General features: G+C 43.8%; 1 protein-coding gene across 1 annotated transcript; it reads left to right on the forward strand.

The window, feature by feature from the left end:
- The first annotated feature begins 1028 nt into the window (after positions 1–1028).
- On the forward strand, positions 1029–18065 carry LOC131592143 (protein FAM83F-like). The gene is made up of 5 exons (XM_058863444.1): positions 1029–1499; positions 5148–5315; positions 11652–11773; positions 12344–13056; positions 17797–18065. The coding sequence occupies exons 1-5, from the start codon at positions 1044–1046 to the stop codon at positions 17859–17861; spliced, it is 1524 nt and encodes a 507-aa protein (XP_058719427.1). The 5' UTR covers positions 1029–1043; the 3' UTR covers positions 17862–18065.
- The last annotated feature ends 9154 nt before the right edge of the window (positions 18066–27219 follow it).

Raw genomic sequence — 27219 nt, forward strand, 5'->3', positions numbered from 1 at the left:
CATTGCTGTGTCATCTTCCCCTCTGTAAACTGGGTACCCCACACCACCTGCTTCTCTGGAGTCGCTGAGCTGACAGAGGATTCAGAAAGGGCTGGCTACCAGCTCACTGCAGCCAACACACCTCTGCCTGTGGCCACCATGGTGCTCTGCCCATGTCCCTGGCCTCAGTCGTCTCCCCCTCTTCCTTATTCCATCCCTCAGGTGGCTGACGAGTCTGAAAAAGGGGGGAAAAGGTCTTAAATAGACTTCTGAATTCGCACACCAAAATACACCCAGGGCCCAAGCGTGGTTCTCCTCCAAGCACTGCGGTTGGGACACTGGTGCCAGCCGTGCCAGGGTGTTGTCCCAAATCTGGGTTCTTTCACTCAGTGGGGAAGCTGATCCACGCACAGAGTTGAGATACTCGATTTTATTTCATGTCTGCGCAGAGACGGGTGCAAAGTGGTAAACCCACAAAGCTAGGAAGCGTATTTATGCATACATACACAATGTATACATATGCAAGCATATTTATACATTGCATATTCGGGCAACATTTGCATAATGAATCTACATCACTACCTGGCTGAACTACTACTGCCTTCTCCTTCCCCACCTCTGTTTAAAGGCACAGGGTATTCCAAATTCATGTGTTCAGTGGGTGAGGGTATTCCCTCAAAGACACGGTTTTCCCAATTCAATGCACCAAGTTCGCTCCTAGGCTACAATTTCACAAGTTAGCTGAAGATTTCTAACCCACATCCCTCGAAGCTGGTTTAGGCCGCCACGTAACCAGGCTCTTCCCTTTTTTCTTACATGGCATCCTCCATCTCTTAGGTCAGGTTGTTTCTCCTTTTCGCAGAAACTGTTCTCCCCGCAGCTCGGGCGGCGCAGGGGTCTGGCGGAGGGGCAGGGCGGCGGGGACAGCCGTGTCCCCAGGGCCCGGGGGAGCGGCCGCCCCACCCGTCGGGGCGGGCTCGGGCAGGCCAGGTGAGGCGGTCCCGGCCCTGCCTCTCCCTCCTGCCCTCGCTGCCGGCCGGCGCTGCGCTGGGGCTGCCGGCGGCATGGCGGAGTCCCAGGTGCTGCTGCTGGACGAGCTGCACGTCAACGAGAAGGTGACAGAGGCCCAGGCCCGCTTCTACTACAGCGAGGAGCAGCGCCGAGCCCTGGAGGCGCTGGTGACCCGCGGCGAGGCCGCGTACCGGGAGGCGCTGAGGAAGGAGCAGCTCCGCGATTTCCTCTCCGGCCGGGAGCTGCAGGACCTGCGGGGCGGCTGGCGGGGCTACGACGACCCCCGGGAGGGCGGCAAGGTGGCGCGGGGGCCCGGCGGCGAGACCCTCTCGCTGGCCTACTGGCCCGAGTGCTCGGACACCGAGGTGCCCCCGCTGGACCTGGGCTGGACCGACAAGACCTTCTACCGCGGCATCAGCCGGGTGTCCCTCTTCACGCACCCGCGCAAGGAGGAGAGCGCGCCGCACCTGAAGGAGGTGGTGCGGGAGATGATCCAGCAGGCGCAGAAGGTACGGCCCGACCCTCGACGGGCCGGCCCTGCCCGCCCTCAGCCGGGCCGAGGGTCTGGCTCAGGGCACGGGGTGGAAGGTGGGCGAGAGCCGGGCTGCCCTCGCTCCAAAGCGGGAGCCGTGCAATGCTTGGGCTTTCCCTGCGCCTTGCTGCCAGCCGTGTTGCGCTTTGCCAAAGCTGATGCCCGTGATGGGGTTAAACCTCTGCGCACCCCCTCCACCTCCCCTCAGCTTGGCTTCTGTACCCCTGGTTCGCGTTGTCCTGCCCCGGCCTCATTCGCGGGTTCACAGGAGTACAGGTGATGATGCTGTTACAGCCACCCCTACCTGGTGTGGGCAGGTATCCCTAGTTAAAGACAGGGCAGCGTGTTCGCTTACGGGATGGTGTTTATTTGGGTTCATTTTTTGTAGTCTCAACAACGTCCAGTCTGAACTGCAAGTAGCCAAAGTGCAGACAATACGTGGCTGCTCCTCCCATTTATCTTTCCCTGGAAATGACTGCTGGTGGTGACAGGGCACCTCTGGCAAGGAAGCAAAACCAGTCATGATGCTACAAGAGCTTGAGTTGAACAGGTGGGGGCAATCACGAGGTTTTCCGTCACCCACCCCGGATGTGGGTGAAGTTCCCGGGGAAGACCACCCAGGAAAAGATCCCCGTCAGAGCTGTCACACCCCTTGGGTAAAGGGGAGAACAGTGTAAGAAACTTCATTCCCTGCGTAGTTTTGTAGCTTTCTGGTTTTTCTGCTTTATAATTCAGCAGTCATTTCCTCCTCCACCTGTTCCCTTCTGCCAGCACACACTACATGCACAACTTTTGCGGACTTGTTCAAACCAAATCTGCCAGGAAACACAGGAAACTTTCCAGAGAGGCATTAATCTGGTGGGTGATCTTCTCAACTCCCTGCTCTCAGAAATTGTGCACACCCTGTAATTCTGTTCAATGAGTGGTGTGCTCAGTCACTTGGTACACTCCGATGTAGTGCAACCTCCTCTTTTCACTGCTACAAAAGCTTCTATAGACCATTCAAGAACTGGGAAAGTTTGTTTCTTTCAATAGCTGTGCCTGGCACCTAGAAATAATTAATTCCTTTGTAGATTTTTATTTTTTCAGTGACTGGACAAACTGTGCCCCTCCCAGCCCAAAGCTGGTTTCATGTTTAACAGCCATTTGAGTGTTTAATGGTCCATTTCATAGATAACTATGCCTATTGTGTTCAGCTCAGCTGGCCCTGGCCAAAAAAAAAAAAAAGTCTCCAGGTAGCAGCTTTTCAATCAGCAAATGAGAGTGGGGGTTTGTTTGGTTTGTTTTTTCTGAGGGGGGTCTAAACAGATACTGGTAATATGTGGCACATGTCTGTGGGTGGCTTATCATCAATATTTTACAAATATATGTTAATTAAGCTACCTTGCTGCAATGAGATTAGCAAGCATCAGCTTGCCAATCTTAAAATTCCTATGAAGAGCTGGGCACACCTATGGGCCCTACAGATAAGTTTATTATCTGTAGGATAGGAAAAGAAATGGGGAAAACCTCTTGCAGGGGTAGACACTCATGCTCTGACTTGCTGTGCTTGAGAACGCTCATGGGTGATCTTGACAGATCACCAGCTGTGACAGGGCTTTGAGATGGCAAACACAACAACAGGCATTGCCCATGGGAAGTTTTGACTGATGTTCTCAATGGTCCCCAGTCTTGGAAAGCAACCTGAACTGACCCAGGGCCCCACAGCCTGTAGGGAACCATCCCTTCACATTGCAAAGCCAGTACTGACAATGGTTTGTCCAGGACAGGGTGTAATTTCTGCAGTCATTAGACTCGTTGCAAATGGAGGAAATGGAGACAAAAGAAGTTCGTGCTTCTGCTATCCATTCCCTATGTGGATGTTCTTACTACAAATGAATATTATTTTTCATCCTTTCATTCTCCTAAATAGTTCATCCATACCACTGTGTGTGGGGGGAGAGGGAGCATAGTGGCCTGAGTTAATGCATGAACTGTTCATGCCTTAAATTATTATTTACCTGTATATGGAGTTGTTCGGAAACAAAGTGGCACAAGTTCACTGTATTTTAATTTTCAGAGGTTCTGGTAACATTCCCTGCATCCTGCTGGGAAGAGAAAACCAAGGCAGGACCTGAAATCCTGCCTAGTAGAAGTCACTGTGGGAATTAGTATGATGTAGCTCCAGCACAGTTCACCTGTATCAGGAGCTCACATGTTAATGATGAGCATAAATACAATGTCAGCTCTTTTTTCTTTCTCTAACAAAGGGAAGCTGGTGTAAGCACTGTTGACAGAAGGAGCCTGACAGGGCAGAAGTGTTGGTTGTTGTTGGCTGTACAAGCAGAGACTCAGCAGAGATTCTGCAGATGCAGTGGAGGATGTTTACTGCGGCATCACTTTCCCAAAAGTGTTCCCATTTGTTCAAGGGCATTTTTCACAGGAAAGAGGTCTCTGGGGAGAATTATTCCCCCTTCCTTAGGGGGCTCCTGGAAGAGAGCTGCACTTCTTCCAAGCATCAAGTGAAGAAAATCCTACTGTGTGATTCAGTATTACAGATTCACACCTGTATATGCCATCCTCAGCCCAGATGGGCTTATTGCTGTGATCCCCAGCACCTGGGAAATTAAAATTTAGGCAACACTATTCCCAGCATACTGTCAGCATGGCAGCTCTGACATGGCACTCTGATGTTATGCTGAGGGACTAGAAAAACAGTAGTTTCCTCCATTGGTAACCTTTAAAATGTTGGGAAGAATAACTCAGGCAGAAAAATTAATTGTTATCTCTAGTGGCATAAAAGATACAGGTTTTGTCTTTCTCTCCCTTTCTGTAAGATCAGCATTAAAGTTACCCATAACCTTCTTGGTTTTCTTGTTACTCATCCTATAAATGTTCAGACTTGTCTCTCACGTCAGTGAAACCTTTTGTTTTTATGTAAAATCTATGCCTGGAAAAAAGGATTAGTTTTATACCACAAAAACAGTACATGCGAAGAGAGGGAATGATCATTTTGCCTCTGAATCTTGAATACAGTCTGGTCCCTTCCTGAGAAATATGAGGTGTTTATGTTTGAGCTCTATAAATCATTCCTTGGGAAGCCAGCCCTGAGAGCAGACTTTTCACGGGGATTTGTGGAAAAAAAAAAGTAAGATAGAATTCTTGTTGTCTGCACTATGCATCGTGGCTGGGGATGCAGGCCTTGATTCCTCTGCTTATTCATTCTTCCATTAGACACCTTCAGCTTAAGTGTTAAAGTTGTGTTTTCAGTCTTTCTTTTCAGTCTATTTTCAGCGTTCTTCTTCATTTAAGTGAATCCTTACAGAGACAATGGAAGTTTCTCAATACAGAGAAAAAATTTGGTACTTGGCTTTGGCATTCATCAGGCTGCTAAAATAAGTAATTTTCATCCAGAAGGAGAACTCTCATAGACATTTACTAAGTTCCTTCCAAACTGCGGCAGTTAATCCAGAAAATTACAATTACTGGTAGTCCTTGGGCATGTACTTCCCTGTACTTTTGTCTCCCTGTGGGCTTCTCCTCCATTATCTGGTATCAGTGCTCTCCTTTATTTTGCACCATTGGGACAGGCCTTCCTTTCAGTTCCTAATATTCAGTTGTCTGTCTACCATCTTCTTGTTTCCAGATTATTGCAGTGGTCATGGATGTATTTACAGACCGGGACATCTTCCGCGATATTGTTGATGCAGCATATAAGCGCTGGATCCCAGTCTATATAATCCTAGATGAGGAGGGAGTGAAGCTCTTCCTGGAAATGTGCAGATGCCTTGACCTCGGTGACTTGCAGATCCGGGTAAGATATTCAGTACTGAACCATTATCTCCTGCAGGTCAGTGGCCTTTTGCAGCTGTAATGAATCTTGGAACTTGCTTGGGCCGGGAAACACATCCCTTCTTCCCTACAAGTCATAACACAGCACTTAGATGGAACACAGAGGGACAACAAAGTGGCTTTATAGTACAGAAGGAAAGAAAAAGGAAAGATATGGATTTTTTTGCCTTTCACCCAAGACAGGGATCTGTGTAGTTTCTTGGCCCTTGTGACCTAAAAATTCCTGTTTGGGGAGAAAATTATCAGAGAAAATTCCTATAGGTATTCTATGTGAGGATTCAAACTAGAGTCCCAAGTAGCTCTTTGAGTTGTCTGCATGGATGCCTCCTTACGGCACACATACACTCTGTGAAATCAAGATTTTCCTATCTAGCAGTGATCATCTGAGAGTGAATGAGCTTGTAGTCCTCCTCTGCAGGAGAATTTAAGGGATTGAGGGCCACAGGTGCTGCCCAGTCCCATACCAGAGTGCCTTCATGCAGTGCATGCAGCACAGCAGAGTAGTCAGTCTAGCTTTGTGGGCAGAAGCAGCCTCAGAGGATCTCACTCCATTACATACAGACTGAAATCCTTTGTGTTTCTTGTTAGTATTGTATTCCTTCCTTTTTTTTCCCCCATCTTTTTAGTCACCATTACTACTACAGACTTGTTCTGAATACTGAAAAAAGTTTCTAGGTTGGAAACAACCTATGGGATGCCAGACTCACCCCTCTTTGTGATCCAACTGTTCTGAGCAGCGGCAGGGGAAAAAGTGCTTTTTGCCTGAAGGAAGGGTGGATTTTCCATAAACACTCAATTAATAGTTAAAAAACCCCAAAACACAACCAAAACTCAGAAAGCTCTGAAGATTATAGAGTCTTATATTAATAATTTTAGGAGAACGATCTTAAATCTGTGTGAAAATTACCTGCACGTATCTGAACAGTGCTCCTGTGAGCTACCACTCTGCTCTGTGTTTCATCAAAAAAGACATCCAGCTGAGAAGTTTTCTCATCTTTCTCCAAAACAGTGATGGAACGTCCTTCCCTCTGGTGTCTTTGAAAGTAAGACACAGACCTCATTACAATAGATGTTGCAATGTTTCATGTGCCAGTGATATTGTGTGTCCTAGGCTTGTGTCTCTTTGGTACATAGCTGTGAAATCACAGCAGTAGTTCCATTTGCTCTAGTACCAGTCTCCCAGTACTTTTCTCACCATATCATCATGTATAGGAATGATGTCTTCAGTGCTACAATATTTTAACTCCTGGACAGAGTGAATGAAAAGATGTCCTGACATTTTAGAAAGAATTGTGTTGCTGTTGGAGAGGTGAGTTCCTTTCAGTCTGTCTTTTCTGCCTCTAAACAGTAAGCGGTCCCCTTCTACTCTTCCTCTTATCCTTCTCCACAGGTATCTACAAAGACTTGACACTCCTAAACCACATCACAGTGATGTGCTACACCAGTGCCTAGGTCCTGCAGCAGTCTAGTTGTATGGCTCTCGCCAAGGAGGTGCCTTCTGAACTGATGCAATCAAAAGGAGAAAACTTTTCTGTGTCTCTTCTGTGATTCCCTTCTTTCATGGCAGACCATGCTATGCTTTACTTTAGACTTCTTCAGCTAAAAATAGTGCAAGCTGAGAATTCCACTGAGAAGAAATTTTTAACACCTTTTGACCTAGTTGTTCACTATCCTGCAGAGCTTCAGCCCACAGATTGCTGTCCTTCAAATTTTTCCCCTCTTTTCCCAGGTATCTCAAACTGGATCTTAAATTCCCCTGAAGGTTGTTATCTTTCTTTTCTAGTTATCTTTCTTTTAAACCAGTTTCCAAGTTTTTGTTAGTCTTGTTAAGATCAGTGCAGGTAATTCCTGTATATGGTCCTATGGAATGACCAGGGAGATTCTTCATGGGATGGGGAAAGAAGTCCTTTGCCTCTCAAGGAAGATGTTCTCTTAGTATCCCACCCACAGCTGCCTTGGATGTGCCTATGCTGCTGCTTGGGTCTGTGTAGCAGAAACTATCATGCTGGAATTTCCTTGGTAACAGGTTTTGGATACCCAAGGAAGCTCCAGCAAGGTTAATGTTTCCCATTGAGGACCCCCCCCAGCCCTTCCTCTTTGATGCAACATGCCAAGGGTTGAAGATCCAGATTTAAAGCAAGAAAGAAAGCTGGTCCTCCGGTCTTCTTCAAGCAGAATCATTGTGTCCTGTATTGTTTGACCACAAAGGATATTGAAATTGCTGAGTTAACTCTATCATTCACCCATTTCTTACCTACCAGTCTTTCTCCTGACATCTGCTTTGATGTCTGAGTTTCTTCTTCAGATTTTTAGCAACAGGGAGAATGTTATCTCCTTTTTGAATAAAAATTTTGCTTTATTCTAGAAGGTTTTCACCAGACAGTTTGCCAGCAAAGGAATTGCATACTCTTCTTTCCTGCCCTTCTGCCCACCTCTCCTTTGGAATCCTCGTGCAAGGTACAGAGGATGGCTTTTTTCTCAGGAAGTGTGCAGACACGTGAAATACAACTCTTAAGGTTTAGAGGCAAGTTCTGATCCAAGTGGGGAGAGAGATGATGCACTACCATGAACTGCAGGGTCACAATGTTTATTCTGTCACCACCAGATACTCATTTTGTTCTGCGTTCGCTGCCCTTTTAGACCCATTGCCCTGTTCCTCCAATGCAAAATGAATACTTCAACAGTCCTAATATGGGGAGATTTACTGTTAACACGGTGTTTTGCCCTTTGTCTGTGTACAATGATGGACATTTTCACAAAATTCCTGGCTATTGTATTATTTTTGTAGAGATGGCAAGGTATCATGACCTGCTGACAGTCTCATGGCAGGGAAACTACTTTCCCTCCAGTTGTAAGGTAGAATCAGGAGGTAAGACGACACTACCTCACCCTACAAAATGTAAAAATTCTCAACCAACTCCAAGCATGAAATGAGAAACCCTCAATTTTTGTCTGAAGGCCAGAGTTCACCAGAAACGTGTTTAAATTCAATCATCAGAACATTCATGGGTTGTTCATAAGAGCATGTCTTGTATGTGTGAGTCATACGGTTTCCTGAGCCTACAGGACATGGTTTGTCATATTTCTGTTATGTTTGACACAAGAGTATTCTTTGGAGATCACAGTGAATCAGAGATCTCATAGACACAAAATTCATAGCCCCTCAGAAATTCCTCTTTTTCCAGGACCTGAGGGTGAATGTTCTCACGAGTTTTTATAAGTGTTTTTGTCCTCCTGTTTCTGTTAACCCCAAGCACAGTAACAGACACTCCTGCCCAAAGAAGAGAGTTCTCCTAAGAGCTTCAAGCAAGCCCAGGGAATGACTTATCTGCAGGAAGTTTGCTTTCACATTAATTTTTACATCCCTTTTCCCAACACGTAAGAAGTTTCTCCTTTCACTTCAGAACGTCTAAAAAGCTTCTGCCTAAGAAACTTTAGGAATTTCATTTCAGTATTTTATATTTTTTGTCATTGATTCTTACCTGAGATGAGGGAGGAGTGGAATGTGATGTGAAGCAGTGCTGTTGGTTTTTTAATGGTCTGCTAGAGTCTTCTTCTAGACTGTCTGTGACCTTCTGAGAATGGAAGCTTGTAAGGCTCTCTTTTCGTAAAGACACAGGTAGATAATATTCAGTAATGATCTTGGCAGGCCATGTCCGAGCTAGCTGCATTCCATCCTCTTCTACATGAATACTTGCAAGTTACAATGTTTTGTCAATAACCATGCCTTTTCCAAAACTGTCCAGGGCAAACAGAGGATTTCCCAGTTCTAAGAGGGAAGGTACACATAGGATTCTCTGGTGGAAGCAGCTACACCACCTCCCTTCAGGGTCTGTGTTGTGTGTCCCCCTACTCAGCCCCAGTTTGTAAGCACTACAACCTAGATCTGTCAAGTCAGTCACAGCATTACTCACTTTCTAAATTGGGTCTAATTTAGCTTTCTGTGGATTCAGAGTGAGGTTTAAAAGTGTCACAATAAAGCAAGGAATTACTATTTGTATTAGGATGCTCTGTCAGGCTTGACTGTTGCCAGTCATATTAAGTTGTAGCCAGGGAGATGTTAGTCACTGTTTGTGATGAGGAGTGGTGCAAGTCTGTGGAAAGGAAATATGGAAATTTAATGCAGACTGAATCTCCCATAAGCCAGGATATGGCAAAATAAACCTTAAGCAGGCTTCTGCAACAATACAGTTCTGGAGGTGTCACTTCTCTCTGGTGAGTTAACTGATCCTCTACTCAAAATATTTCTTACTACTGTAACTCTAGTCCCCCTGAAAATGCCTGCAATCTTATCTCGTTTATATTTGTCTTTTCTCTTTTGTTATTATGCAGTCTTTGGTACATGAACCCAGGCTTGTTCTTTCTCTGTACAGCTTGACTTAGCAGTCTGCAAATGCTCTGAGATCCTTCAAGGCAGAAAATACTACACAAATAACCTGTTAAGTGACTTGATGTTTATATGACTTTGTGCTTGTTTTCTGCATTTCAAGATGTATTAATGCACTCCTGTATGTACTTTATTCAAGGAGATTTATGTGCTCAGCTGTTCAGTGCCATCCCCTCTGCACCCTTCTAAGTGTTACGTACACCTCAGTTACTGCAGAAATTCAAGTGTGCTTTCTTTCCACCAAAAGAAGGTGATAGAACATTCAAACACAGTAAGATCCACACTTGTTATATGCTGGGAAACTTTCTGCTCACACAGACTAATACTTCTTGATTCACGGGAGTACATATCAGAGTCTGAGCTGTTGACTGATTTCTTGTCTTGCACAGTCAGCATACCATGATTTGGAAAATCCCACATCCAACATCAATCAGCAAGGCAAAAAAAAACATATTTCAGGTGATCAGCCAGCCAGATTCAAATGTTATTTTAACTACTGGAAAGGGCACCCTTTCTCCTGTGTTCTACCCAACCTGCCTTCAGCATCCCACACATATGACTCACTGCTAGGCCTTGGGCAAACCACTTCATCTTTTTCTGTCTTAGGCTCCTCATCTTTAAAACAGGGTAATAATACTTTCAGCAGTGTTGGGAGCATTAATTAGCTAGTGCCCACACAGGACTCCAGACAGATCAAGCAACAGCTGAGTGCAAAACAGTACTATCATCAGTTACTGTTAGTCAGAATTTGTATTTCCACTGCTGTATTCTAGTGGGGGGGGGGGAAATAGGAGTGGATTCAAAAGGTAGGAGTTATATTCAGAAAAACAGATTTTGAAAGAAATCTGCATTCTTATAATCACTTATTCCTGCATGCTGATTTCTATAGCCTATCAATATTTAAGCTGTCATTGAGGTTTCTAGTAATAGGACTTAGCTCTTTGTGGAATCTGAGACTGTGTTAGCATTAGCCAAATCCTCCTGATTCTTCTGCTCTGCAGAAGGGGAAGAATGAAACAAAGGTGAATGGACTTTCCCAGAACATCACAGGGAATAGTATTAGAACTGCAATTATGCCTGGGACTATCTAACTCCCAGCCCTGGATTTATGACTCCAGTTTACAGTGCATTTTAGCTTTTTATTCTTAAGGAATCCTTACATAAAAAGATGGTGGAATGAACAAAATTGTCTAGATTTGTGTGTCAGAGTGACAAGATAATTTGCTCCAAACTTACACTGACATTCAATGTTTTTGGGTTTGGGGCAAGGCGGAATGTTTCATGTTAGACATTTTGGCAGTTCAGCTTTGTGCAGCCAGGACCCATGAGCAGAGTAACACCCAGTCCAATGTGCAAATATATCTTTATAGTAGGCACAGATCTATTGTTGAAAATCCTGTAACCTTAACTTTGTGTTTTTTCTATGTCTGGTAGTGTTTTGTTTTATTACTTGTATGTTTACTGACCAAAGGGTGTGAGAAGTGAGGTTTGGGGAGAGGTGTTATTTTTCTAACTACTTCCATTCATTTTATGAAAAGATTCTTCTTCCTCATCTTCAGAAATTCTTCTTCACTGATCTATTAAGGATATTAGTAGAGACACTTCTCTGACAGCATTGTCTTGCCAGTGGCTCAAGTGAATAGCTGAAGGCAGCAGGCAGGGTTTTGATGATGCTGACCCCTTGGACAGCTATAAACTCATGGAGAGGAGTGACCTGGGTAGACAGGGGATGATGACAGGACTTACAGCACTGTACTTTCCTTTTGCAGCCCTTCTGGTGGCTGATACAAAATGAGCTGTAGTCCCAGAAGTAGTGAGATAATGCGAGTGACATCTAAAGACTTGGAGCTGGCAATTATCTAATTTTCTGCTCTATTTATTGTGACATTTTGTCTTTCACCTCCCTGTTAGAATATCCGCATACGCTCTGTGACAGGAGTTGGGTTCTACATGCCATCAGGGAAGATCAGAGGCACACTGGCATCCCGATTCCTGATGGTGGATGGTGAAAAGGTGGCCACTGGATCATACAGGTGGGTTACTCTTGCTTAAGGTGTTAAGGCATTTATTTAAATGGTCATGACTTTGCTTGAGAGTCTTCTTCATATGTCATCCCCCTTCTATCCCAGCTTCTGTAATCTGTGTGGCATCTGTATAAACTGGAGTGGGACAACAGAGAAGGTGGCATAGAGCCCTTCTCAGAGAATGGAACATACCCATGCTGGCAGACCACTTCAGAGGGCTAGAGACAGTTCCACACTTCATCAGGAAGGGGTCTGCAAGGACTCCCCACCAGTCTCTGTACTCAGTTCTCATCAGTGAGGTTTTCAATCTGGAGACTTTTCCTATTGATGCAGTGCTGCTTTTTTAAAAGGGTAAACTGTCCTTCAGAGTTTTGGGGCCTTTTCTTCCAAATCTGGTCTACATGTCTAAAGAAGAACAATAATGTTGTGTCATGTATCTATTGGGGCCCATCTGGCCAAGGATATAAGGGCAAATGGCACAATGCTACATACTCCCATGTAGTGTCTTAGGTTTTGTTAGGTGGGCTGGGTCAATTATGCACCCCAAAATCTAATGTTGGTTCTGTTTCCTCCTCCTAGTTTCACATGGACTTCATCCCACATTGACAGAAACATCCTGCTAGTCTTGACAGGACAGCATGTGGAGATGTTTGACATTGAGTTTCGTGAGCTCTACGCAATCTCAGAGGAAGTTAATTTGTACAAGGAACTGGGTATTGCTAACCCATTCCTCCATGGAATTGGGAAGCCAGGCTTTCATTCCTCCACCGTGGCTCGGAAGTTCATTAACCCAAAGTATGGTTTAGTAGCAGGGGCAACCCGTGGTGATATGATGCTCTGGGCTTCACGGCACAGGCAAGACAATCAGGGAAACATGGAGAAGGAGGAAACAAGTGAGTCAAAGAAACGGTTAAACCAGTTCCTGAATGACTTAGTCACATTGGAGCAAGTGTTCCCAGAAATAGATCCACCTCTGGAGAACTTGAACAAGCTGAATCGGAGCCCCCAGAAACTGTTGTCCCGGCTCCACATGGACCTGAAAAATAAATCCAAATCCAGAGAGTCTATTCGTGACATAAAGAAAGAAGATGCACAGACCAATGCAAAGCAAGGAAAAAGATTTGCTAGTGGGCTTTTCAGTCGCAAGGCCAAGCGGTCTCCAGGCTCAAGCATTGAGGCCAATTCTTTTGCAAGTGAAGGACATTCAGGAGAAGACCTTGGTAACATGAAACTGGAGTATGAGAGGCTCAGCATTGGCCATGCTAGTGTTCGGAGCACTGGAGGCAACTCAGGTAAAACCTTCTCCCAGCATATTCTGCTTTCTGCGTCCCTTGTTCTGAGCTTTGCTGATTGATGCAAGCATACCCACTATAGGCACTTGTGAGTAGATCCTCTTATTTCCTCTGAATCAAAATGGGCAAGATGAAAAGGTAGAAGTTTTATCAAAAGATACAGGCAATTTAAGTTGAAAGCAGTTTAATGGCAGTCTTTCTGTAAAGTTGGTACTTCTCATGTGGATGTTGTTCATACTTCTGAGCAACAAAGGGAGAGAAAGGTGAACATTGTCTTGTGTAAAACAGTGCTCAGTTCATGAAGTGCATTTCCCTAACAAACAGCAGCACTGTGTGCTATATTGTAGTGGCTAGCAGGCCACAGACAGATTTTCAGTGTAATCCCTCCTTTTCTCATTAGCTTAGGCAGGTGTATTTACTGTGACAAATTCCTGGTGGAGAAGAAAATATGTTTATGTTGAGGTGAGGGCCAAGGAGTGGAGGAAAGGGTGCAAGTCTTTTTAATTTGCTCCTTTACCACCTTCTGAAATGGGGGAGAAGGTCGTGAAAATAGAAGCTACAAAGTAGATCACTGGATCTCAACTCTTCTTTCTTTCTTAATGTGTGACTGGTATTTTCACTAAGTCCTCCCAAGGCTTCAATCAGTTGAAAACTGACAAATGATAAAAATTTCTAATAGGTTATGGCTTCATAGCTAACTCCCCAACATTTTACATGTTTTGTGAGATTGAAGTAAATCTTTGGACTATTCAACCTGATTGTCCTTTCTCTCAGTGAGCTGTGTTGGGTGTCAATACATCCTGCACCATCATGAAAATAAACTAATTGCAAGGAAAAAATTTCTCCTCCACTTGTCTGGCCAGAGACCATTCTGTGCTCTGATGAATGTGAAATGCAGATGTAGAGAAACTGAATTCCTTTGCAGCTACCATGATGTGAAATGGAAAGACATTTTCTTGAGACCAAGAAGAAAAGTAGGGTATTGTGACAGACAACAACAGTGATTAATTAGGTTCCTGGAAATATTTCTGGCTAAATGAAGGATGGACTCAAAAATGCCAGATGAGCACAAGAGAACTGTAAGACAGCATGGCAAATTTATTGAAGACTGTAGTAGATCCATTTTAGAATCTGCATTTGGCATTTGGGGAAGCAGAAGTAAACCCTGGTCTAAAGAAGTCCTCTCTCCAAGTAAGTCTTGAGCACAGACATTATGTGCTGGGGTGCCCCGTTCCTTAAAGCCAGGAAAAGCAAAATGAGCGAGGACCTGTGGGGAGATGTATGGGCATTTCCACTCCGTGGGAATGGACCTGAGTGCTTGCACTACCCTCTAGTGACAGAAGGAGAGAATTGTGTCATCTCTGATTCACAGTGCTCTGAAATATCAGAGATTCTCATTGTTTTAAAGCGGCCAGTCCAGCTGCTTTAAATTTCTTGATGAACTCAGGCCCAGTTTACTGCACGAGAGGTTGATGTCTTTGGTGGGACAGTGGGGCTGCACCCTGCTGGGCCATTGCACCATCCGGGCAGCAGGGTTGTCTCTGTTCCTCCTGACACAGTGGATGTGTGCCAGACAGTCTGATACTTGGTCTAGACCATTTCCACAAGACATTACCATGCTATTATGTTCACATTTTATTTATTGCTGCTGTTACTTCCTGCAGACTGCCAACTCTTTCAGTAAGGGGGAAGAAGAATTGAGAGAAGGTCCAGGGAAAGCTCTGAGGTCCAGCACACCAGTCTTCCCCCTGTGCTTTTTCTGACCTGATAAACCTTTCCAGTGAGTCCTTGCTAGTATTTTTGGTTTATGCAAATTGAGAATGCCTGTTCATGGTGACAGTGGGAGACTCCGCAGCTTTTGAAGTATGGTGTAGGTAGACTTTGGCCATCTGGTGTCATCAAAGGCTGGAGGAAGATCATGGATTGTGTGTTGCTTTTGAATTAAATCACTATTCTTGAGAGAAAACTTCTCTAGTCTAATAGGCCCAAAGTGGCATGTGAACAGAGATGGTAGAGGATACATCAGACAGATGGAGACTCTTGAGGAACAGAAAAGGATTTAATAAAAAATTCTTAAACACAGCCATGGACTAGAGTTCCAGCCTCAGTATAAAGATAGGGAGCATTTTGTTCTTGGGTAGCTTTAGGGGTGACTCAGTTTTAAAAGTTTAAGTTGTCTTTGAGCAAAGCTAGTAAAAACTGGTGCTGTGATACTCTGGGTGACAGAAGGGAGATAAGAAGTGGAAATGAAGGAGAAGGTACTTGGTATGCAGGCAGGTTAGGATGCAATTATTCAGAGCTTCACAGTTTGAAATAGCTGCCCTTAACTTTTGTAAAGATTAAACAGCACACTTAAGCCCCATGGGTCTGCCTGTGCACACATCCTCCAAAGTCACTATTAATTCTGTAGCACCAGAGAGACATATCCCATCTTGCAAATGCATGGAGAGACCAGATCCACACCTGAGTAGCTCATGAAGTAGTTGAAAGACATTATTCAAGCAGGCTAAAAGTCAGATTTGGTCTTGTGAGAGCAAATGGTGATGAAGAGAATCTGAACTGGTAAGGAAAATTATGAAAGTGTGTGCTGTGAGGGAGCCTGAAAATCTGATGCAGTATTTACAGGCTAGAAAAGGGTACTTACGAGTCAGAATCTGGGAGTCTGGAAAATACAAGGGCTACAGATAGTAATGTCCCAAACTAGGTATCTGAATTAACACCCTGAGGTGTTGTCCTAGCACACCACATGGAAGTTGTACATCGTCTTACAAGGCTTTCTTAAAACACATCATCAAAATAACAGAACCCTTGAATTTCACTGTTTCCCACTGAGAAACACAAGAGCAGCTCTGAACCCAACCAGAATCTTGTTGATTTTAAGCTGGTGCTGGGCAGACTGTGATCAGCAAAGACAGTGACTCATGTATGCAGTTTCTGGGAAACACTGCAAAGGTCTGAAAGCTGTGTGCCATTAGAAGGCACAGACTTTTTGGTTAGTGTTCTCCCTTGGAAAAAACAAAGTGGGCTTGTTCAGAAGGGTCTGCTGACCTGAGTTGCTCCGTGCATCAACTTCATTCCTCATGAGTGGTGGTTGCAGAATACATACACTTAGTAGAAGGATTTTGTGTTTTAGTTCCGTGTGCTTCTTCCAACAGGAAATGGGATTTATGCTGGGCACTGCAATGGCATTGAAATAGCGGCTTAATTATCACCAGCATTTTTCAGCAAAAGTGAGATCATGGAAGGGTAGTAACTGGAATTTTCAGCCTCCTTTCTAGAGAGAAAGAGGGAAATGTTATTGGGTACATACAAGGAGGATGTTTGTTCTAACTGTAGTGGGATATGTAGAAGAAGGTCAGAAGAAAAGAGTGACAAGAATAAAAGGGCTGGGCTTTGAAATTAAGCGGAGAAGCACAGACATCCTTCAAAATAAACATGAGGGTCTTGAGTGTGATAGAGACAGGGAAGGAAAGAGGGGTGGGGAGGAAACAGGCGTAATGATAATACTAACATGAGGATGTGTCAGAGGGGGACAGGTAGAATGAAATGCCCCAGGGAGCTCTGGGGAGGAGGCAGTAGCACACAGAGCAGCCACCAGTGAGGACAGGTTGCAGTGCAACCTCCCAGGTTAACATCAAGAAGATGCAGTGTGGAAGAAAGTGGAGAGGAGGGGGAGAGAAAAGAGCTCTTCTCTTCCCCATCACCTACAGATAAGGGCAACATTGATTAAATACCCACAAGCAAGAGAGTGACATTAAAAATTATTCTCTTGAAGCCCAATTCAGAGGCAGTACTCGGGTTGAATGCTCCCTAAGCTTAGCAAGGCTGAGATTTCTCAGTAGCATGTCACCATGACCTGTGGCAGTTTTCCCTCTCTGTTTGCACTCTGAAAAGGCATCTGGCTCCAAGTGCTTGGGAGATGTACATGTACCTTCCTTCTGTACAAATACATGAGCAAGGCCTGCACATATTCAGAGTGATTCCAAGGCAGCCCCTCTCAGTCCCTGCTGCCCTGGGCTAGAGACATGCAAGCTTTGCTGAGCTCAGAGCACAGATGAGCTTCCTTACTTGCAAAAGCATCAGAACACACTTTAGTACAGTGCTTGAAACAGATATGTGGGGCATCCAGATCAACATCTGTAATGATGGAGACCAGACAGAAGTGCAAGCATTGAAAGGTACAGATACTGGGAGCAGAAGAAATTCAGAGAGTAAGCAGTGATTATGAAAAATGGAGGCAGCATCTTCTGCCACTTTAGTGAGAGACCTTGAGGCATTGGGATTTGTCTTGCAAAGGCAGTGGTGGAAACACTGTCACTAGAGATATTTGAAACAAAACATGAAAAAAATCTCTACTGAGAATGTGTGTGGGTATCAAGTGGATGAGATGACCTTACATTTTTGTTTGTTTTTTTTCCATACCTCACTCTTTGGAAAACTTCCCACCCAAGGCATGACCAGATTATTTTTCATTGCCAGCTGGGACCTAATGATACCACTGAATCTGGACTGGGTACAAGACAAAGCCTGAAATACTTCTTGAGTGATTTTCTCTATAATATACTCTGCATTTGCTCTTATTTTAATGTTTCTTCATTTCACTGCAGTAGAAAAAAAGCTATGAGAGAGTGCAGAAAAATATAGGTGCATAGTAAAAAAAGAGAGCAAAGCATGAGTCCAAACTTTATCCAGGTCTTATTTACTGAACATTAACACTACTTTAACTTCTTTTCATTCCAGGTAACCTGAATCCAAACTCCACTATGAGCGATAAAAACAAACAATCAACCTGTGTGTTATCTTGATTGGGAAGGATTGTCTGGAGAACTAAAGACTGAATCACAAGCTGGAACAGTAATTTCTTGATTGATTTTGAACCTACAGCCATATCCTCATGCAGTGGTCTGTAAAGCCACTGCGGGTCCTGGATGCATCTGGCACTCCCAGCTAAAGCACATTCACTGGGTGATGAGCAGACTTTGGATAGCTGGTCCCTTAAATGAGGGTTAGTGATGAATGTATTAGTCCATACGTCTACGTGCACGCATATTTTGTATACAAAACCAACTGTGATGACTGGTCTCAGAGCTTGCTCTGTGCCCAGAGAAATGCAGGAGAATTTCTGACTTACTTGTGCTGCTACTTTGGTCTGTCTAGCTACAGACTTGGAATCACTGTGTTGCATTGTTTACTCTACTGTACTGCAAAACTGTATTGATCTGACTGGCTGTAAGGCTGAATCCAATTGAAGTGGCAAATTCTGCGTGAAATAAGGATGTTTACAAATAGCAGAGCAACCCTTTGTCCATAAGGTGTCTTCCTGTAGATTCCTGTTGTCACTTGCCCATGCAGAAATGAGTGGTCTGGGAGAAGGGTTTAGCTAACAGTGGCCAACAGAGCATTATCAGAACTGTATCACGTCATAAATGGGGCAGTCGAACAAGGTGATCTAGCAAGAATGTGGAAAAGAGAAAAAATGGAATATAGGGCAATGTTGAACATACAGCTGAGACCGGGTCAGGAGAAGTGCCTAATAGGGGGCCTGGGCAGGATCTGGGAGCAATAACACACACTTCAGTGGCTGTTATGGAATCCTCGATGTTGCTAATTCAGCAATACTTTTACCATTCCTGGAGGCTGAATGATTAAGGAGCACATCTTTGAAGGCTGAAAGGGGAAGCAGAAGAGGCATGCAAGCTTTTCAAATGTCCTTTTCTTTTTCCTTAAGTTAACCTTTCCAAAATCTAAATCATGCTAAAATTGAGAGCTTTGATCCATAAGAAGCATTGTGTGCAATCAGACCAAAGGCCATCTGATCTGCTCTTCTGCCTCTGAGAATAGCCTGTAACAGATGATCACAGAAGCATAAAATACAAGGCTTGCATATACAGAGGTCTTTCTCTGACACCATTTCAGCAGTCTATGGACTTTATCAGCTTTCTGGCAGTATCTTCTGGACCTGGCCTTAACAAATGCACTTAGTCCCTTTCTAAAAATCGTTTTTTCACTTTTGGCCTCCAAAGTGTGCTGCGGTAACAAACCCTAAATTCATTGCATGGTACAAAAAAGAACTGTTGTCAGGCTGTTTTAATGGTTTCCTTGATGATTTCCTCATAGCTACTATAGGATCTGACTGGCACTTCTGTCCTCTTGTTCACTATCCCTTTTCCAGTTCTAGTCACTAACAGAGTGGATAAGTTTGTTTTTGTCTATACAGATTGTTTTTGTCTCTACAGTGGGCAGATTGACATTTCACTCTGCTTTCTTGCCATTTAAATTACATACCCCGCTGTCATAAGTAAATCCTCTTGTGATACCTAAAAAAACCAGATCCTAGTTATTAGAAGACACCTGAAAACTAACATGCCTATGTGCCAAAAAAAAATTTAAACATCAGAAAAAACACAGGTTTAGTTTTCTTGCTTTTTGTCTAGAGAAACTACCTGGGTTTTTAGCTGCACAACAAATTCACAGCAAAGGCAGTTGATGCACCCCCAACACAGAAGTAGCTGATCCAAAGACTCTCAGGTGCTGGGTTGCAGTAGAGGTTCTTACACTCAAACAGATGTCTGTAGTTGATGATAAAATGCAATTGATTCACTGATTAATTGCCTTCCCTTGAAGTATATTTAACTTGAATGGCAAGCAGGTCCATTTTACTCTATTTACCCTGCAGAATGTCTTGAGATGCTAAAATACCAAAGGTATTGTGCCCTCTGTTAAACATACTCATCCTCACTCCATGGGTTAAATGCTTGCTACTCCATATAATATTCTATGTAGCCTTCTGGGAATGAGCTGCAGTTTTACAGCTGGGTCTGCCAGCTCATATTATGAGAAGTGTTTCATAAAATCGTTCCTGGTAATGGGGAAAAAAAGAGGTGTTGGAAATGACAGCACCACTTGGATGTAGAAGTGACTTGATAGCTGAGTTATCCTGTTGGCTTCATGTGTGTAGCTCGTGTGCCTAAAGTTACTCGCTGTGTTTCCAGGATTGTCAAAAGTGGTTTGATTTTGCCATAATTTGGTTACTCTCTAGACATTTGGGAGACTTTTTTTTCTCTCCTTGTATTTATTTCACTTCGTCAGCAAAGATCAGATATAAATTTATTAGGCTGATGTTGTTCTACTTTTTGTTCTGGTAAGAACAGTGTCATCTGGTGCTTCCTTGTCCTCACAGGCTTTTAAAATATTTATTTTTTTAATTGTGCAATAGGTTAATTAACTAATTACCACCATGTTGATATATATGGTCAGGTTTTCCAGGAAGTCCTTTATCTCCCTGTTGCTTCACTTTGGGTGAAGTGACTTAACGAATAGTCCAAGAGGCTGATTTCACTTGCCCTTCCTTTCCTTCTGGCATTAAAGCGCTTTACTTTCTCTTCCCTATGGTGGATGCCAGAGCTCTTCTCTTTAACCTGTCAACTAATAAGATGTCCTCTCCAGAGAATGTCTCTCATCTGTTTGTCTTTGTTGCCTCACCAGTTCCTGAAAGGTAATGTTCACTTGCTTTCAAATTCTTTCCATGGAAGTCAGTCTCATGCCTTGACTCCAGGGGCTAGTAGAATTCCTTAGGCTTATCACGCGCTGCTTAATTACTTAATTTGAGAGAACAAACTTGCTTTTTTGCATGATATAAATCTGCTCCTTAAACTCAGCATGACTCTGAGGATGCACACAGCCTTGTTGATCCAGAGTGGAGGTTTCAGGCTCTGGTGGAACTAGTTCTTCCCTGAAGATAAAATCTGCTGCACTTGGGCTATTTACCTGCTCCTATGGCAACAGAAGTGCATCTGGGTGAGGTGACCACATTTATTTTGACTAGTTTTTGCTAATTGTGGTTCTTGATGAGCGCTAGAAACCTGAGGCTGCGACCTGTAAAATGAACCTCTCCTGCTCTCCAGATAAAATGTGGTTGATGGTGCAGGGGGTCACAGGGGCAAAGAGCAGTGCTTAGGAATTGTGTTGGAAGTCTGCCAGCAGAGGCTGAAGGTACAGCACTCTTCAGATAAGATGTCCTTTGGTGCTTGCCCAAGATGGCCCTTCATGTAATCAATAGTCACCAACCTTCCGAGGGGGTGGGAAAGATGGGAATTGTTATTGTGTTGCTACTCAGAAAAGCTGGATTAGCTCTCTTTGGCATATGTATCCTGACCCTGTACAGTCCCAAGAGGATGCTCATCCTCTGGATCTCGCTCCCGCGATGGCTGATCTGTGTGGAGCGCCGTGGGGCCTACAGCTGTGGTCCTGGTTTTGGACAAAGTAAGGAAGCTGGGGCTCACGGCTCTCTCTTTCTGGCCTGCAGTGGTGAGTGGTTCAGAAAGAGCCACTTAGCTGAAGGTGTGCCTTCTGTGTTTCTTTTGGTATGTGTTTGTATATTTAATGTATATGTGTCCAGTTAATTATGTGGGAGACCTTTTCTAAGTCAAACAAATAAACTCTTTACTGTGTTACATTTAGATACTGTGTTCATGGTGTCACTTGTAATTTCTCTGCTACAGTTCCTGGGTTGGGGGCATTTTTCTCATTTATTTGTCAAGAACCTGTCTGGATGAGAGCAGGCTTCTGTGTAACTGGTGAACTTCTTTGGTCAATGTTTGGTGCTATTTGTTAAAATAAGTGTGGGCAGCTAAGTTCTCCACAAGTACAGTGTTTTGTGGCTTTGAGTACCTTAAGAGAGGCTTATTCATTCCTGCCTACTCTCTGCTGGAGTAGGCTGCAGAAGGTGTCCACTTTAGTTGTTTGGGGCTATTTTTTTATTTTTTTATTACTTTGCAGCTGAAATGTATCTTGCTGCAGCTATAAATGCATCTGACAAAGTGCCACCTTGCTTTTCCTTTCCATCTTTCTTATATAATTTGTACCCATCAGCAATGACATTTAATTTATGAAACTGAGTCCCTGTGCTACATTTCAGTTTTACCTGGTATAATGTAATCCTTGACATTTAAGTAACTCACAAGCTCTTGTTTTCCATGCTCCCTTTGTTTGCGTGTACAAAAGCCTGTTTTAAAATTCCTGACCATGTTTCAGAATAAATCCAGCCTCTATTTTACTTTTGGGCATTAGGGTACATAAAAAAGTATTTGCACTAAACAAAATGTTCATCTTTCAGTGTTTAAAATCCATGTAGCAATTGCATGTGTACACTTTAAGAGGAGTCTATCTAATCCAAGCTTGTTTCTCAGGGTATCTCAGGACTCTGTAGATCCTGAGCTTCTTTCTTTACAGCAATAGCACCACCATGACTTTCTGCCTTTTCTTTTTCTGTTTTAGGGAGATTCTCCAAGAAAGATAAGATTGTCCTTCCTCTCATTTCTCTGCTACTTTAATATTACTAGTTTCTAGTTTCTTGACACTTTTGCCTGTGCTCTTGCAAAATCAGGGAGCAGTCCAGGATTGAATGACCTCTTTGTGTCTTTAGAACTTATGTCCCCTGTCCTCAGCCTGCTGAAGAAATGAAAATTTGGAAATCCTCGTTAATAAGCAAGACTTAAGAAAAGCAATCAGTGACTGTAGGAACCATCTTGGAAGAGAAGCCTATGGATGTAGATGAAATGGTAAAGCCTTTATGCCTGTAGCAAGGCTGGCACAGGTTTACCTAACTCTTTGCACAACACGCATTTCTCATCTTTCTTGCAAGTCTGGGCATGTGTGCTTGGGGAGTTAGGTTACAGAAAACCACAGCATGACATACAGCACTCAGCATCCAAATGTGGGCAAATTTGCAGTGCTTTTCAGCAAGATAAAGAAGTAAGAGAGTAGGTGGAAGTGTCTGCACAAGAACTTAGGGGCACAGTAGCTGCTGTATCCTAAACTCATCACATAATGTGTTAATGTCTTGAGTTTTGGAGATGTTTCTAATTCTACTCCTTTCTCCCTTTCCAGACTATCTGTCTGCAGTATCAACTTCTGCCTTTCATCTGACTTGTCAGGTTTTATTTTCTTTTTCTAAAACTTTAGAAATGTCACTGGTAGGAGAACTGTAGGCATAAAACAGCTCTCCTGCCTGCCTTTGGTAGAAAGCAGCAACTTCTAGATGACAGAGAGTGCTGAAAGCAATGATTTTATAAACACTGGGCAATTTTTTTATAGAGGTTGAAATTTCATTGGACGTGTGAAATTGCACATAACCAGGAAAACACAACCAAAAGAATTTGTGCAGAAAGCATAGAGGCAAAATACAGCATTTGCATAATGAGGACTGTGGCTATTACAGAGAGCTTGAAACCTAGAACATAAGAAATGAGAGCTGATTTCAATGCATTTACATCCAGTAGCAACAGGGGAGGATCAGGGAGGTCAAGTTAAAGATATTTCCATTTGTGAGTATTGACCCTATTTAGGGGAGGGCTTTGTCTTTTTACTTTATTTAAAGCAAAAGAGCTTCTGAGTTGCAAATTTCCAATGTGTAAGAAGGAAAAGTATGTTGCACCAGTGGGCTGTGGACTGATCAGCATTTTGCATGGGCTTGGGGGTGGATTTGGCACATGCCTGCTGTGTGTTGAATGAACACCCAGTTTCTTCAGCTATTTGATTTCCCAGACTGGAGTGGCTTTTCGAGCAAGGATATTGCTCTCTGCAATCAGACCAACAGCCAGTTGATTGCAGGATGCAGCACTAATACCAAAATGCTACTGTGGTACTTTTGTTTAAAAGTGCCCAAAGCAGTACTCCTAGCCCAAGGGGTAAGACATATGAGCTACATGTGCATGAGTACACGGGGTAACAAAGGATTAGGAACATGTCTGTGAGATCTGGTTGCTGGAACACATTGGATTATGTTTCTCCTGAGCTGGCTACAGACTCACGGCAGCATGGAGAATGGGAAAAAAATACTGAGCATGCAGGACAGCAAGCTGCCTACTTCAGAGCTGGATCCCACACCAAGCATTAGAAACAAAGACTATGTCTTTCACACCATCAGCGTGTGTGGAATAGGAACGTCAGTTGTCTATGACAGCAGAGTTGCTGCAGCACAGGTCTGGGGTTTTTCACACTTGGGATTGTGAGGAACATAAAAGTTCTAGCTGAGGGTTTATAGAGACAAACCCTTGTGTCTTAAGTGTCCCCCTAGGATGCAAGAAAAAGTGCTGCTGCTTGGTCATAAAGGGCAGAACCCTATTTGTTCCACTTGCATTGTTTGGTGGGTGTTGTGGTTAAGAAACAGCACAGCAGGGCCTATTTTATTGTTGTTATGCTCCGGTTTTTCTGAAACTTCACTACTAGAGGAAAGGATAAAGAACTTCCAGGTACCTGGGATGAAACATTTTTTGGAGGGGATGCTTCTAAAAAGAAAGATTATTTTTTTAAAAAAGCTAGTTCCCTGAGAAGTTACAATATATTTGGTGAAACTCTGTGAAATCTTAACCTGTAGGTGCTAGACAACCTTAGGAAAAGGGCACTTACTTCAAGCGTTTGAAAAGAAAAGCTATTTAAACTGTGAAGGAGCTATTGGTTTTATTGTTGCAATATTTATGATCCTCTCTTTATAGGTTATGCAACCATTTCCTTAGTTATCCTTAATCTCCTACCAGAAAATCTTTCCCTTGGCTGACAGTCCCCTTGTGCTGAGCACTTGCACTACAGAAACAGAAAACAGCAAATCTAAACACAGCGTGATCATCTATAGCTGCCTTGCTAAGTGCACAACACATCTGCAGAAGGATCAATTGCTCTGATTTAGCATGGCCATTAGTGACATTTTGCCACTGAAAGGAAGAAAATCTCTCTGTTTAGTGTCCTGAGGTATAACAGCAATAATCATAGGCATTAGAAATGGAAAAGGTCACTAGGTCACCTCGTCCATTGCCTCAATACAATGCAAGGCAATTCACCAATATAACTTTTCTAGGACTTGGTAAATTATGCTACCACTTGTTTGATGTTCTCCTTCAAAGTCTAACAAATCTCATAGGAAGGAAGTTTAAAAAAAAAACAAACAACGTTTTGGAGAGCTACAGTAGGCAGATGTTCTGATGGGCATAGCATTGAAATAATGACCCATCTCCTAGCTTATAAAAGCACCTGCCACTGCCCTTTTACAATGAGGACACTAATATATTCACTTCCTTTGTTCCGTACTTATGACTGCACCATTTCAACAAATCAAAGTTTTCTGGAAGGAAAAGTTGGGATGATCTCTACTGGTTTTGCACCAAATTCTACACCAGTTTTAAAGATGTTGATTTAGCCACAGAGCTAAAGTTATGCTTCTGCAAAGCCATATTAATTTCCCTTGACACTTAACCCAGTGGGGTTACTCTGGATTTAAACTGGAGTTACTGACAACACAGTATGACCAACAGCTTCCTCTTTGCATCCAAGGAGACAGATTCACAAGAACAAAGAGAGAGACAGACAAGCACAGGCGCCAGCTACAGATGCTGCACCCTGCAGCCAAAATGAGGGTGTTGTTCCAGGCAGGTTCCATCTTGTTTCAAAATCTTCCACGTAAGTACTGCTTGGTAGAAGTAATTGGGAATTCACCCATGCACAGCGGCGTTGTTAACATGAGGACACCCTTGGAAATGCTGGAGGGTGTTTGCATTGAATATTGCTGCAAAAGCAATTGCTGCAACAGAAAGTCTTCTGGGGGAGTTGGGATCCCTCAATAAACACAGTCTCCCTGTCTTCTTAAACACCTTTCTGGTCTGGAATATCTTGGAAAATAAGCTTAAATGTGTATTTACCTTGCTCTTTGAGCATTAGCACTACCCTGTGGAAGGTTACAACAGACACCAGGCCTGGGTTAAGCTCTGTAAGATCCTCAGTGACAATAAGCAATCCAGCAGCAAAAATTAAGTGTGGTCTAAGCAGAGGAAGAAAACAGACTAGAACTGAGCTGCTGAGGGCCCTTGAGAGGGAACACACTTTCTTTTTAGCAAAGTCTTTGAATCTAGAACTGCAGTCATAAAAGAACATTTTACTCTTTTTCATGAAAAAAAAGAAAGCTAGCCTCAATATAATGATGACTTTCCTCTACTATCCAAAAGTCTCTGTAGGGCAAGACTAGAAGAAAACCCCTGTGATTTTCTGAAGTGAGGAAGAAAGAACCTGGTGTTTTTAGAAGGGGCATTTGTGCTTGATGAAATCCACTGGAATTTGATCACCTTTCCTTCCTGATGCAAAAAGAAAATTGGACAGCAGACCAAATACGGTTGTAGCTCCTGAGAAAATGCATCTTCTTTTCTGTTGTAGTATGTTTACCCAGTTCTGTTAAAATTGTGTTTCACCTGTTTGGTATGTTCCTGGTTCTCCCCCATTTACTGCTTTGGTTGGTGCCATTTGTCTGTTATGTAAACCCCTCACAGTTTTCCTGAATGTTCCGCATCAATCACCTTTACCCTGCCCCATCTCCCCATCCATCATAGTAAACCCCACCTCTCCTTCCAGCTCCTTCCATGTATATCATCCCTTCCTAGACACATTATTGGTTGTTATGTTATGTTCCCGCCTTCTTTGTATCCCCATTGGTCCCTGACTTTGTAACCTCCTCCCCTTACTCCTCCCTCCGTGAGCTCCGATTGGACCCTGGACTGTGCCCGCCCCTGAGATAAAACCCAGTGCACAGAGGTGCTCCAGGCTCTCTTCAGTCCTGAATTCTCCCAGCTCAGACCCTTGTGCTCATCCTCTCTCCTGAATAAACCTGTTCCTGGGAAGTACAGCCGAGTGAGTCTCCCCCTCCCTTTTGCCACCACCCACGACACCTGATCTGGCAGAGCCCGGCAGGATTCGGTGCTCTGAAGGTTCTGCAGTGGGATTGCCTTTCCCCTGCAGTTCCCCACTCCTGGCGACTGCCCATGCCAGAGTGGCACCGTAGAGCTAGCCCAGAGCTCCGGTGTGGCCAAGAGCAGCATCACTTTTCTCCAGTGGTGCCTGCACACAATTTATCAGTGCATCCGAAACTATCATCTCCCAGTGCCAGGAGGTCCTCTAGCTGTCTCCAGGTGTGGTCCTGAGGGCTTTGCCCACACACCTTGAACTCCCAGCAACTGATACCGTGGCAGATTTCCCTTGAGGAGGTGACACAGAAGGCCGTACTCACAAACCTGGGTTGACTTTGCTGTTAAATGTGCAGAAGCAGAGCTGGGACAGTGAGTGAGTCACGGGGTTTCCCAGTAATCAGCTTTGAGTAGTAAAGAAAAAAGAGCTTGGCTCACC

Source organism: Poecile atricapillus, chromosome W, assembly GCF_030490865.1.
Source record: "Poecile atricapillus isolate bPoeAtr1 chromosome W, bPoeAtr1.hap1, whole genome shotgun sequence".
Taxonomy (NCBI): Eukaryota; Metazoa; Chordata; class Aves; order Passeriformes; family Paridae; genus Poecile; species Poecile atricapillus.